The sequence below is a fragment of the Phacochoerus africanus genome, chromosome 8 (genome assembly GCF_016906955.1).
Source record: "Phacochoerus africanus isolate WHEZ1 chromosome 8, ROS_Pafr_v1, whole genome shotgun sequence".
In the NCBI taxonomy this organism is placed as follows: Eukaryota; Metazoa; Chordata; class Mammalia; order Artiodactyla; family Suidae; genus Phacochoerus; species Phacochoerus africanus.
In genome coordinates, this window is record NC_062551.1 from 17,199,863 (window position 1) to 17,214,383 (window position 14,521).

The following is a 14,521-nucleotide window of genomic DNA, read 5'->3' on the forward strand; positions in this document are numbered from 1 at the left end:
CCAAATTAATGCAGACACCTACAATAATTAATCTTCAACAAAGGAGGCAAGAATATAAAATGGGGGAAAAGACAGTCTTTTCAGCAAGTGGTGCTGGGAAACCTGGACAGCCATATGTAAGTCAATGAAACTGGAACACACTGACCATGCACAAAAATAAACTCAAAATGGCTTAAAGACTTAAACGTAAGACAAGACACCATCAAACTCCTAGAAGAGAACATAGGCAAAACATTCTCTGATATCAACCTTACAAAGCAACAGAAATAAAAGCAAAAATTGGGAGTTCCCATTGTGTGTTAACGAATCCGACTAGGAACCATGAGGTTGTGGGTTCGATCCCTGCCCTTGCTCAGTGGGTTAAGGATCCAGCGTTGCTGTGAGCTGTGGTGTAGGTCGCAGACATGGCTCGGATCCTGCGTTGCTGTGGCTCTGGCGTAGGCCGGTGGCTATAGCTCTGATTGGACCCCTAGCCTGGGAACCTCCATATGCTGTGGGTGTGGCCCTAGAAAAAACAAAAAAAAAAAAAAAAGAAAAGAAAAAAAAGAAAGAAATATAAGCAAAAATAAACCAATGGGACCTAATCAAACTAACATGCTTTTCCACAGCAAAGGAAACCATGAAAAAAACCCCAAAAGACAACCTACAGAATGGGAGAAAATAGTTTCAAATGATGCAAGTGACAAGGGCTTATTCTCTAAAATATACAAACAACTTACACAACTCAACAGCAAAAAAAATGAACAACCCAATTGATAAGAAATGGGCAAAGGACCTGAATAGACATTTCTCCAAAGAAGATATACAGATGGCCAACAGGCACATGAAAAAAATGCTCAACATCACTAATTATTAGAGAAATGCAAATCAAAACTACTATGAGGTACCATCTCACACCTGTCAGAATGGCCATCATTAACAAGGCAACAGATAACACATGCTAGAGAGAATGTGGAGAAAAGGGAATGTAAATTGGTACAACCACTATGGAAAACAATATGGAGGTACCGCGGAAAATTAAATACAGAACTACCATATGACCAAGAAATCCCATTCTTGGGTATATATCCAGACAAAACTTTCCTTGAAAAAGATACATGTACCAGTATGTTCACTGCAGCACTATTTACAATAGCCAAGACATGGAAACAACCTAACTGTCCATCAACAGATGAATGGATTAAGAAGATGTGGTGTATATATACACAAGAGAATACTACTTAGCCATAAAAAAGAACAAAATAATGCCATTTGCAGCAACATGGATGGAACTAGAGACTTTCATACTAAGTGAAGGAAGTTAGAAAGAGAAAGACAAATACCATATGATATCACTTATGTATGGACTAATATTTGGCACAAATGAACCTTTCCAAAGAAAAGAAACTCATAGACATGGAGAACAGACTTGTGATTGCCAAGGGGGAGGGACAGAGAGTGGGATGAACTGGGAGTCTGGGGTTAATAGATGCATCTGGAATGGATAAGGAATGAGATCTTGCTGTATAGCATGGAAAACTTTGTTTAGTCATGATGAAACATGATGGAGGATTATGTAAGAAAAAGAATGTATATATATGTGTGACTAGGTCACTTTGCCGTACAATAGAAAATCGACAGAACACTGTAAACCAACTATAATGGAAAAAATAAAAATCATTAAAAAATAATTTCTTTGAAAAATCTTCTTTGATTCAAAATAATGATTTTCTTTTTCCCAGCAGATAATCTTTTTCAGAGCTTACAAACAATGGTGCTAGATATTTTTCACTCTTCTAAGAGATAAGTGATCATTGTCACATTCATTGCACAATTGGGATCATACATATAAAAATAACTGAAGACAGTAGTTCCTGTTGTGGCTCAGTGGTTAACGAATCCGACTAGGAAACATGAGGTTGTGGGTTTGATCCCTGGCAGTGCTCAGTGGGTTAAGGATCCGGCGTTGCCATGGGCTGTGGTGTAGGTTGCAGACGCGGCTTGGATCCCACATTGCCATGGCTCTGGCGTGGGCTGGCAGCTATAGCTCCAACTGGACCCCTGGCCTGGGAACCTCCACATGCCGCAGGAGTGGCCCTAGAAAAGGCAAAAACCCACAAAAAATAAAACAAAACAACACAACAACAAAAAAACTGGAGACACAAAATTCCTAATAAAACCAATTTGAAAACATAAAACCTCTAACTCTCAAGTCTTTATATAATCTAGTTGTTCCCACAAATTCTAAGGATTTTTTTGGGAATTTCTTCCAAGAACTAATTTTCCATATTTTTACTGAATATTCCATCTTCTCCAAAGCTCCATCTAATTTTTTTTTTATTCTTTTTTTTTTTTTTTTTTTTTTTTGCTTTTTAGGGCCACACCTGAGGCATATGGAGGTTCCCAGGCTAGGGGTCTAATAGGAGCTATAGCTGCCTGCCTACACCACAGCCACAGCAACTCACGATCTGAGCAGTGTCTGCGACCTACACCACAGCTCACGGCAACAATGATCCTTAACCCACTGAGTGAGGCCAGGAATCAAACCCACAACCTCATGGTTATTAGTTGGATTCATTTCTGCTGTACCACAATGGGAACTCCTTTTTTTTTTTTATTTCTTACATCCTAAAAAAAAAAAAAAGAGAAAAAAACCCAGAAGACTAAAAGTTGAGAAATGATAATCTACAATTTCCTACTTTTGCCTATTTCATGTTTTCTAAAACAAGTTATTCTTAAATCAAATTATAGACCTCTTCCTGGTTTCTAAAACACCTGTTTTCAGCTTCTAGTGTCCTTTTAAAATTACCTCTACATTTCAAGCTGCTAAAACTCTTCTGCTCTCTTTCAAAACAAATTTACCTTAAACTATATTTATAGAGAGATAAGATGTATATCTTTTATATACATTTAATGGGCAAGTAAAGTCCTATAGAATCCCTCTAAAGTTGTTAAAATGGGAGTAGACACAATGACACAAGTGCCTGTCACATATGAAATTACATGAGCATGAGACATAATTATGGCACTGACTAGAAGAGCCAAATATTAAACAAAGAACTATTTCCCCAGACTTTGTTAATCTCAATTTTTAACTCATAGACAAAGTTTAATACTTGATGAGTTGATTTTGGGCTTTTGAATGAATAGCTATCAAAATTATTCATAACTGCAATCTGCAAAGTCATCTTTCTTTTCTTTTCTTTTTTGGCTGTGCTCACAGCATGTGGAAGTTCCCAGGCCAGGGATCGAACCCACGCCATAGCATCCACCCAATTTGCTGCAATGATGATGCTGGATCCTTAACCCACTGCACCATAAGAGAACTCCTGCAAAGTTATCTTTAAATTGTCTCTTATACCATACCATCTTCTGGTCATTTTTTAATATTGTAGAGGCCATTTCAACTTTTCATTATAGGGCTATTTTGTTATTGACCACACTCAAAGTTTGTTTGCTTTTAATATATTTTTTGGTCACACTTCATTCTAAATGTTTAATTTTTTTTCTTTAATATAATCTCTAGGATCAATTCTATCTCTGCTCTGGTTCCACTCTAAAACACTTCCCAGAAAGGCCTTAGGAAAAAAAAAGTTGAAAAGCTTTCTCTGAAAAAGACCAAAAATTTTTAATGAATTGCAAACCACAGAATTAATGAAAGATCACATTATGATTTGGTTTGTTTATATACTTGCTTGCAAAAACCCCAGGACCTCTAAATATAGCCACCAAATAAGGATATTAATTCCTTGCCATTCTACCACATGTCTTATTTTTATGATTATTCTTCTTTAATCTATTGTAGCTGGCATAAATGGCCTGAAAAAAATGCTTTAATAATATAACTACCCCATACCTCAACGGTAAAGAAAGAAGGATGGAAGGAGAGAGGAAGAAGGAGATGGGGCGTAAGAAGGAGGAGGAAACAAAGACTTAAATTCTATGTGAAACAGCAAGTTAAGACTATAATTTGTTGTAATTATTTTATTAATATTTTATATAATTTATAAGGCAGGTCTCTTGGTCTCCAGAACTCATGTTCTTATCAATAAAACTGCATCATAAGACAAGGTAAGGAATAATAACTGTAATAGATTATTACTAGCAAAGGAGTTTATATCAATCTAACCAACTTATTGAAAAACAAAACAGGTTCTTGGCACACAAAAGTACTGCATGGAAAATCAAGCATTAGAACCAAACTACAGGCATGTAAGAAACTGGTTGAAATTAGGGTTTGAAGAGCCCTCAGAAAGAAGAGCAGGGACCTCAGACCTTGGATTCCTCTTTTTCTTCAAAATGATAAAATGAACCAACAAGTTTTTCATAAGTACCTATTAAGTGCTTAATATTATGAAGAACACATAATTATGAAGAGTCATAACACATGGCCTCAAACCTCTAAGAGTCATCTAATATAAGCCACTCTTTGTTCTCAGGGAATGGGAATAGTCTGATCAACAAGTTATACAAGAAATCATAAATGTCGGAGTTAGAAGGAGCCTTAAATAATCTATAAAAGTTTGATTTATAGATTAGAAAACTGGGACACAAGAGTGACTTGTCTTACATAGGTAACAGAGGTTGTTAGTGACAAAGCAGGTACTAGAACTTCAGTTAAGACTAGTGTAGGGAGTTCCTGTTGCAGCTCAGCAGTAATGAATCTGACGAGTAACCATGAGGATATGGGTTCAAACCCTGGCCTCGTTCAGTGGGTTAAGGATCCAGAGTTGCTGTGGCTGTGGTGTGGGCTGGTAGCTACAATTCTAATTCAACCCCTAGCCTGGGAACCTCCACATGCTGCAGGTGTGGCCCTAAAAAGCAAAAAAAAAAAAAAAAGGCTACTGTAGCAGAGATTATCTAATGGTAAATGTGACAAAGGAATGACTGCTGAGTTCCACTACCTCTTTTTTGGGGCGGGGGGGGGGGCAGTGCCCAGGCAGCATGCAGAAGTTCTGGGGCCAGGGGCTGAACCTGTGCCACAGCTGGGACCCAAGCTGCAGCAGTGACAACACTGGATACTTGACCTGCTGCACCACTACGTCTTTCTGCCAGCATGTAGTAGCATAAGGCTAGAGGAAAACTTCTTACACAGCATTTGTCTAGGTATACAGGAAACTCCACTTTACATGATACTATGTAGTGGAGAACTAATTTAACTCAAAGTGAGGTCTAGTCTTTTCCCTTAGCCACCAGGAAGTGATCTCTAGGCCCCTAAAGTGTCCTGTCTGATATTAGTAACTTTGTCTGTTTAGGGGCTTTGACCACTGAAAACTCTAACGATGTGATTTATGAAGGGGGATTTGAAACACGTCATAACAATTCCAGCCTCTGGTGGAACCAGAGACTAAAGGTTAGCTGCATGGGCAGTATGTGATCCATCCCAAATAAAAACTCAGAATACCAACAGCTTGGAGGAGCATCCTAATTGCCAATACTCTGTGTAATGTCATACATCAATGTGCTGAGAGGCTAAGGCATCCCTGAGGAAGAGGAAGCATCACCTTCAGAACCCTCCCAGACCTTACTCTATGTGTCTGTCCCTTTGGCTGGTTCTGATTTGTGTCCTTTGGCTATAATAAAACTGAAATTTTATAATGCTTTCCTAAGTTCTGTGAGTTGTTCTAGCAAATCTCAGGGGGTCATGGGAACACTTCATTTTTTTTTTTTTTTTTTGCTTTTTAGGGCTACACCTGTGCCATATGAAGGTTCCCAGGGTAGGGGTCCAATCAGACCTACAGCTGCTGGCCTACGCCACAGACACAGCAATGCAGGATCTGAGCCATGTCTGTAACCTACACCACAGCTCAAGGCAACACCAGATCCTTAACCCTCTGAGCAAGGCCAGGGATCGAACCTGTGTCCTTATGGCTGCTAGTCAGATTCGTTAACCACTGGGCCATGACGGGAACTCCAGAATCCCTGGATTTAAAGCCAAGTTCAAAAGTGAGAATGGCCAGGAGACCCCTGAACTTGTGGCTGGTGTCTGAAGTGAGGACAATCTTAGGGAGCACTATACCCTCAGCTTTGAGTTTGGCAATATACTGGATATATAATGTTTAAATTTTTTATTAAATATTTTTGAAGCACAAAATAATTTTTTAAAAATTTTAAAATACAAATTACGAACATTTTCTTTTCTTTTTTTTTTTTAGGGCTGCATTTATGGCATACAGACGTTCCCAGGCTAAGGGTGGAATTGGAGCTATAGCATAGTCACAGCAACATGAGATCCGAGCCGAGTCTGTGACCTACAGCACAGCTCATGGCAATACCAGATCCTTAACCCACTAAGCAAGCCAGGGATCAAACCCACAACCTCATGGTTCCTAGTTGGATTTGTTTCCATTGAGCCACGATGGGAACTCCATGAACATTTTTTGATTAAACTGGCTATAGATTTTCCAGTTTTTGCCTCTTCCATCTCTCTGCTCGTTTTCATGTCCTTTTTCTATTCTCATCAGCATTTTATGCAAAATTTTAGGCTTTGTGAATTTTACATATTGGTTTGTTCCTGCTTCTTTGCTCTTTCTGAGCTGTACCTCTACATACTAATCTCCTGCATATGCCTTCTGATTTACTCATGAGTTTGTTCTTCTCTTTGCTAGTTTCACATTTCATGAGTTTGGCCCCATCTGCTCTAAAGACAAAATCTTTTTTTTTTTTTTTTTTGCTTTTTAGGGCCGCATCTGCGGCATATAGAGGTTCCCTGGATAGGGATCAAATTGGAGCTACAGCTGCTGGCCTACCACCACAGCCAGACACAGCAACGCAGGATCCAAGCCGCATCTGCGACCTACACCACTGCTCACAGCAAAGCCAGATCCCTGTCCCATTGAGTGAGGCCAGGGATTGAACCTGCATCCTCATGGATACTACGACTTCTGCTATGGAAACTATGGATAGGTTTCCACTGTCACAATTGGAACTCCCAAAGTAATTCCCTCTTTTTTTTCCTGTCTTTTTACCATTTCTAGGGCCGCTCCCTCAGCATATGGAGGTTCCCAGGCTAGGGGTCGAATCGGAGCTGTAGCCATCAGCCTACACCAGAGCCACAGCAATGCAGGATCCGAGCTGTGTCTGCGATCCACATCACAGCTCACGGCAATGCCGGATCGTCAACCCACTGAGCAAGCGCAGGGACCGAACCCGCAACCTCATGGTTCCTAGTCGGATTCGTTAACCACTGCGCCACAACGGGAACTCCCCAAAGTAATTCTTAAGTCAGTTCTTTATTCTTACTTTCAAGTTCTTTTTCTGTACCATTTGAAAAACAATACATAGCAAGGTCTACAAATACAGACTCTTTAATAAAAGTGTAACAAATAGTGCTTCTGAACACACAAAAGTAACTAACACATAAAAGACACCTGCCACACAGCAGGTACTCAATAAGAAAGTTTCTTTTAATTAAATAGTAGGTTAAGATAATCCAAATCCTCAGAGCACATAAATATTATGAAAGAAATGTTTCATTTATTAACAATGGTAATTTACTAATGCTCTCAACTTTTCCAAATAGATAACTGTCATTTCTAGCATCAGTGTAATAAATCTATTTCAGTTAAAGAAATTCAAGAAAGAAACTTAAAATGAATTACATAAATTCCATATAAAAAAGAAATTTAATCTGTTGATTCAGGAAGATTTTAGAACAAAACTCAATTTCTCAGAGAATAAACTATAAAAAGTTTAAATTATACCTGATGAAATAATTCCATGTCGATTTCAGCTTCTGACTTCCAAGAGTTTTCATCTGATTAAAACAAAAACAGTGACTTACAAAATTTTTGAAACATTTTCTACTTTGTAGCTATAATTATAACTTTATAACAAAGTGAAACATGCAACAATTTCTAAAGCAGTATTATGCCTACTCACCAGAAACATTTTCCTGGAAAATAACTTTAGTTCCTTTCAGAAAGTTCTTGCCAATTAAAAATACTTCTTCCTCTCCTTTCACTGAACAGCTATGTAAGCTCTTCTTTAAGATCTCTGGCACTCCTGCTGGCTGAGCTGTAAGTATACATAAGCATTTCATTAAAAAAAATTACATTTTTTAAAATCTAAAATCAACTCTCAATTACCCAGTTATCCAGGTCATTCTTGTTGACCTCTAAATTCTTTTTTTTTTTTTTGTCTTTTTAGATGCACCCAGGGCATGGCATATGGAGATTCCCAGGCCAGGGGTCTTAGTGGAGCTATAGCTGCTGGTCTACGCCAGAGCCACAGCAACGTGGGATCTGAGCCGTGTCTGTGACCTACCCCACAGCTCGCGGCAATGCCAGATCCTTAACCCACTGAGCAAGGCCAGGGATCGAACCCGAAACCTCATGATTCCTAGTTGGATTCGTTTCCACTGTACCACGACAGGAAATCCCTGACCCCTAAATTTGACTTTCCTATTCTGTAACTTAAATTTTACCTTAACAGAAAGCAAAGAAAAAAACCCAGCAAAGTCCACATTAATTTTTACTAACTCTTGTAAGATTTTATAGGAATGGATTAATGTCTAAGATGATGTTTTAATTTATTACATGACATCTTTGTTTTCTCATTATGTGAACAAACAAAAAAGTGTAAAATATGAAGCTGGTCATGTTTCTGTCTTAATATTTTTTTAAAAAATTCAACTGTGTTTAACAAGCCTGTCTCATAATCCTAATCTTAAACATGCAGCTATGATATGCCACTACAAGACTTTTTTTTTTTTTTTTGGTCTTTTTCTGCCTTTTTCTTGAGCCGCTCCCACGGCATATGGAGGTTCCCAGGCTAGGGGTCTAATTGGGCTGTAGCCATTGGCCTACGCCACAGCCACAGCAACGTGGGATTCGAGCCGCATCTGCAACCCACACCACAGCTCACGGCAACGCCAGATCCTTAGCCCACTGAGCAAGGCCAGGGAATGAACACTCAACCTCATGGTTCCTAGTCGGATTCATTAACCATTGAGCCACAACGGGAACTCCCATTACAAGACTTCTGAGGCAATGTGAGCCTCTAGATGTATTGAGTACTTTTTAAAGAGTCTGGACTCAAGACTCAGGGCCCCCAAATCAAAAGATCACCTGAAAACAGACTGAATCCAATTCAGAGTAATCTTTCTACCAGAAGATCTCCATGAATTAGGACATTCTAAGGTTAAAAATAAAATGCACTTGTTTTTCAGTTAATAAGACTAACTAACCACTACTAAAATTAACAAAGAGGTTGACAAGTACTGAGGAGGACCCAGATGTAATAAATCATAACTGGCCTACCAACTTCCTCATGTCATGTATAGTTTCTCCAATACATTTGACTCCAGAAACATTCTTCCATATTGACACCTAAGGACTAGTTTTCCACCGGAACACTCCCTGGGATACTGGTTAATACAAATAAATACCTTTTAGGTGGTCAAAAGACTGCTCCCCTTAAGATCAAGCACTTTGAAAAAGATTACTATATATATATATTTTTTTTCTTTTAGTGCTGCATATGCGGGCTAGAGGTCAAATCAGAGCTGCAGCTGCAGGCCCACGCCACAGCAATGCAGGATCTGAGCAGTGTCTGTGACCTACACCATAGCTCATAGCAATGTTGGATCTTTAGTCCATGGAGTGAGGCCAGGGATCGAACCCACATCCTCATGGTTACTAGTTGGGTTCATAACCTGCTGAGCCAAAATGGGAACTCCTGCTATTTGTTATTTCAGTACACCCTAACATACATACTTGAAAGGTAAACTTAAATATGGCTGTAAACTCATTAACTTCTAAATTAATGAGATATTCTACTAAACTTTAAGAAAAGTTTTTTCTCCCCCTTAGATACCTATATATTTTATGGTTAATCTTATCTTTACAAGAATGTAATATGGGAAGTTATTCTTGTCAAAATATTTACTGCCCCTCTTTCCCTAGGTCAGCCCTTCCTTGTGGGAAGGCTCTTGCTCCACTAAACATCATTTTTGCTCCACTCATATAAGGACTGGCTATGTGACATGTTCTTACAATGAAATGTGAACTGAACTAACATGCCACTTCCAAGCAAAAGTTTTAAGAACCCTGCATGGTTCCACCATCTCCTTTTTCTTCTGTTACAAAAATGGCAATATCCCAGAAAAGGGCAGCTCCTTCAGACTAGATATCAGAGTGGAAAAAAATGGAGCTGCTTCCAAACTGTAGCCAATATTATCATAAAATGAGGAAGAAGTAACACTCTATTATGTATATCTCTTAGATTTTTTGGGTTGTTTGTTATTGCAGCATCATTTAGCCTCACTTAGTGATACAAACAAGTATCTTATCCTAAGTAGATATTTAAATGGAAAATAATATTTGCAGCAATGTCTGAGAATTTAAAAGAAATTGTCATTTTGTATAAACACACACACACACAGTGTCTAGAACCCACAGGATTAGTGTAGGAACAGAGCAGAAACATTTATTTGTCATACACTGATAATTCTGTAACTCCCCTTTTTTCGTTTCAACGGCCACAGCTGCAGCATATGCAAGTTTCTGGGCTAGGGGTTGAATGGGAGCTGCAGCTGCCAGCCTACGCCACAGCAACAACAACTAAGGATGAGAGCAGCATCTGCAACCTATGCTGCAGCTTGTGGCAATGCAAGATACTTAACCCACTGAGCAAGGCCAGGGATCAAACCTGCATCCTCATGGAGACTATATTGGGTTCTTAACACACTAAGCCACGATGGATGGGAACTCCTATTTTTTTAATTTTAATTTTTTATTTATCTTTTCCCCCTCCATTTTTGGCTGCCCCACAGAATATGGAGTTCACAGCCCAGGGATCAGATCCAAGCTGGATCCTTTAACTCACTGTGCCAGGCCAGGGATCGAACCAGTGTCCTGGTGCTGCAGAGACAATCCTGTTACACCACAGAGGGATCTCCTATTTATTTTTAATAAAAAACAAACCATGTATCCAGGGCTAACTGTCAACAGATCAAAGCTGCTCTGCTCTATATTAAGCTCCTACTTAGGAGTTCCTGCCCTAGGCTCAGTGGATTTCTTAATTGCAGTGGCTTGAGTTGCTGTGGAGGAACAGGTTTGATCCCTGGTCTGGCACAGTGGCTTAAAGAAGCTGGCATTGCCACAGCTGTGACACAGGTCTTAACTGGCTCAGATTCAATCCCTGGCCTGGGAATTGCCATATGCCATGAGTGCGGCAATTTAAGAAAAGAAAGAAATGGGAAGTTCCCATCGTGGATCAGTGGTTAATGAATCTGACTAGGATCATGAGGTTGAGGGTTCGATCTTTGGCCTTGCTCAGTAGGTTAAGGATCTGGTGTTGCCTTGAGCTGTGGTGTAGGTCATAGACATGGCTCGGATCCCGAGTTGCTGTGGCTATGGCGTAGTATGTTGGCAGCTGTAGCTCTGATTCCACCCCTAGCCTGGGAACCTCCATATGCCACAGGTGCAGCACTAGAAAAGACAAAAAGACAAAAAAATAAAATAAAATAAATACTAAAAAAAAAAAAAAAGAAAAAAGAAAAAAAGAAAGTAAAGGAGGGAGTTCCCATTGTGGCTCAGTAGTAAAGAACTTGACTAGTATCCATGAGGTTATGGGTTCAACCCCTGGCCTTGCTCAGTGGGTTAAGGATCTGACGTTGCTGTGAGCTGCGGTGTAAGTCACAGGCAGGGCATGGATCCTGATCCCTCCTTGCTGTGACTGTTGCTGTGGCTGGCAGCTGCAGCTCTGTTTCAACCCCTAGCATGGGAACTTCCATGTGCGGCAAGTGTGGCCATAAAAACAAAAAAAAGAAAAGAAAAGAAAACCCCAACCCATAAGCAGGTCTTTTACGAATGGTTTAGCACCAGGTTCACCACAAATGTGCAATGCATGGGGGGAAGGGAGGGTGGCTGCTTTTCAGGTTGTGGTCCCTGTCCCAGGATGAAGGGCTGTTCTTCATACAGGACCTAGTCCCTAGGTGTGGCAAGATGCAACAAATTACAAACCCTTTTAAAATAAAGATTTAATGTAACTAATTTATTAATTTTTTGGAGTAATACTAGAACTAGATACTCATTTTTAAAAAACATTCAAGAAAATGTGATAATTTTTTTTTTTTTTTTTGGCCAGCCCATAGAATATGGAAGTTCCCAGGCCAGGAATCAAATTCGTGCCACAGCAGTGACCCCAGCCAACCAAGCTGCTGCAGTGACAACCAAAGATCTTTAACTCAATATACCACAAGAGAACTCCGGATAAATATCATCATGATTAGAAAACAATAAGAGGTACAAAATTATATGGATATATTAACAAAATGAATGGAAAGTCCATTACCTTTTCCTCCCACTTTTAAATACTACTTCACTCATGATCATCAAAACTTTTTTTCTATTTCATTTTTTCCTTTTATGTGTTAAAAGCATAAGATGGCCAAATGATACTCCTCTGAAGGTATGTTTATCTTTATCTGAAGGTATATTTGTACTTACATTACGCAAAGAACTAGTCTGTTATTGTTCAAGATAACTTAACCTTTGACCTTAAAAGGTCTTTTCTGTTAAAAAGTTTAATGGTTACCTAATAGGAGAGACTCCATACTAAGCAGAACTTAAATGAGGATTATATATGCATTACCTTTCTTTTTCTTTTTTCTTTTTTGGCTGCACCTGCAGCACATGGAAGTTCTCAGGCCAGGGATCAACCTATGCCACAGCTGTGGCAATGCCAGATCCTTAACACACTGTGTCAGGTGGGGATCCAATGCATCATTACAGAGACAACACCAACATTCTTAACCTGCTGCACCACAGTGAAAACTCCAACTGCTTTATTTTTACCTTTAATTAGTAAGCAGATTCTTGAAAATGATCATGTTGTTTTAAAAAATTATAACAAATAAAGCAGCCACCTTTCTGGTGTTATGAAAGTAATGTGCAATTAGATGCTGTTCAAATAGCAGCCTCAAAAATAAAGCTGAAAAACAATTAATGAATATCTGAATACTGAAAAATAACAAAACAAATACTTTAATCTGTCAACATAATTAGTGAGGCTTTTTAATGTCTGTGAAGAAAAGTTAATTCAGTAAGATTTAACACAATAACCATTAATATGATAAAATATAATATACATTAAATTGAAGAATGCTATAATTAATTTTACCATATTAAAAAATTACTATAGAAGAGTAGATATTAAAAAAGTAAACCAACTATATATTTCAATAAACTTTTTAAAAAATGTAAGAGGATGATTTTTCTATCTCCTTAAAAACAGACAAAAAGATAACAGATCCAATGATCACTGTTAAACCAACAAGTAAAAAAGCAGGACTGTTTTTCTAAGGTCACAATGCATAAAATGAATTCTGGCATTAGGCCTTCTTTCCACTGACCAGCTCTAGATGGAAAATCAAGTATCTGTTTCCTCTCTTCTCTTTCACCTCTAGCACCTTTTGGCAGCTTTTCCTTTTCTACCTCCCTCTCATCTTCCTGTTTCCTTCTACCTCCCATTCCCATTCTAAACCTTTTTTCTAACATATTTCCTTTTCACCTTTCATTCTACCCCAACTCCTCAAACCTGGCAAAAAAAGGTTATATTCATGGAAATAAACACAAACCAGAAGCCCATAATGCAACATTCTTATTTTTGATTTTTTTTTAATAAAAAGATTTTGTGGGTCTTCTGTTTCAAGGTGTATTATTTACAATATTTACTTTTCCTCTCCCTTCCCACCCACCACTTCAGGGCCTAAATTCAAGCCTCAGGCTCCCTAAAGAAGACAGGAGAAAATCTGGAGTTCCCATAGTGGCTCAGTGGTTAACGAATTCGACTAGGAACCATGAGGTTGTGGGTTCGACCCCTGGCCTTGCTCAGTGGGTTAAGGATCCGGCGTTGCCATGGGCTGTGGTGTAGGTCACAGACACGGCTTGGATCCCATGCTGCTGTGGCTCTGGCGTAGGCCAATGGCTACAGCTCCGATTCAACCCCTAGCCTGGGAACCTCCATATGCCTCGGGAGTGGCCCAAGAAAGGCAAAAAGACAAAAAGACAAAAAGACAAAAAAAAAGGAGAAAATTCAAATTCTTCAGCTGAACTTGTAACTCTCTTTATGAAAGATCTTGCCTAGTTCTATTAGCCTCAAATCTTACCACTTCTTCATTGGTATCATTTTGTTCCAATCATATCAAACTCTTTAATTTCCCTATAAGAAACATATCTTTCCATGCAGTATATTTATACAGTTTCCTCTGCCCAGAATGACCTCCCTGTACACTCCCTTCTGTCTGGCTTACTTCTATTTGTCCTTCAGGGTACAGTACATGTTTTTACCATTTCTAAACACTCTGGATTAGATGTTCTTTTCTATGTTTCCACTGTATCCTATTCAAGTATGTACTACAGCCTCTATAGTACTTTATAATATAATAGGAAGTTTACTTGCCTATTTTTCCCCCAGGCTATTTACATTGTATATATGACTGACAGAATGGCAATAAGGCATTATTTTCTTAGAATATAGCACTGTTTCTATGAACTAAATTATAGCCTCAATAAACACAACTGTTTTTTTTTTTTAA

General features: G+C 38.8%; 1 protein-coding gene across 7 annotated transcripts in view; it reads right to left on the reverse strand.

Annotated features, from left to right (window-relative positions):
- The window catches only part of NFAT5 (nuclear factor of activated T cells 5), a 120,456-nt gene that overhangs the window by 17,576 nt on the left and 88,359 nt on the right, over positions 1-14,521 (reverse strand). For all 7 annotated transcript variants that reach the window (XM_047793807.1, XM_047793809.1, XM_047793810.1 and 4 more), the window contains 2 exons: positions 7,861-7,995; positions 7,683-7,735 (listed from right to left, as the gene is read on the reverse strand). In XM_047793807.1, the coding sequence (XP_047649763.1) occupies positions 7,683-7,735; positions 7,861-7,995 (188 nt within the window). The remainder of the gene's footprint in view (positions 1-7,682; positions 7,736-7,860; positions 7,996-14,521) is intronic.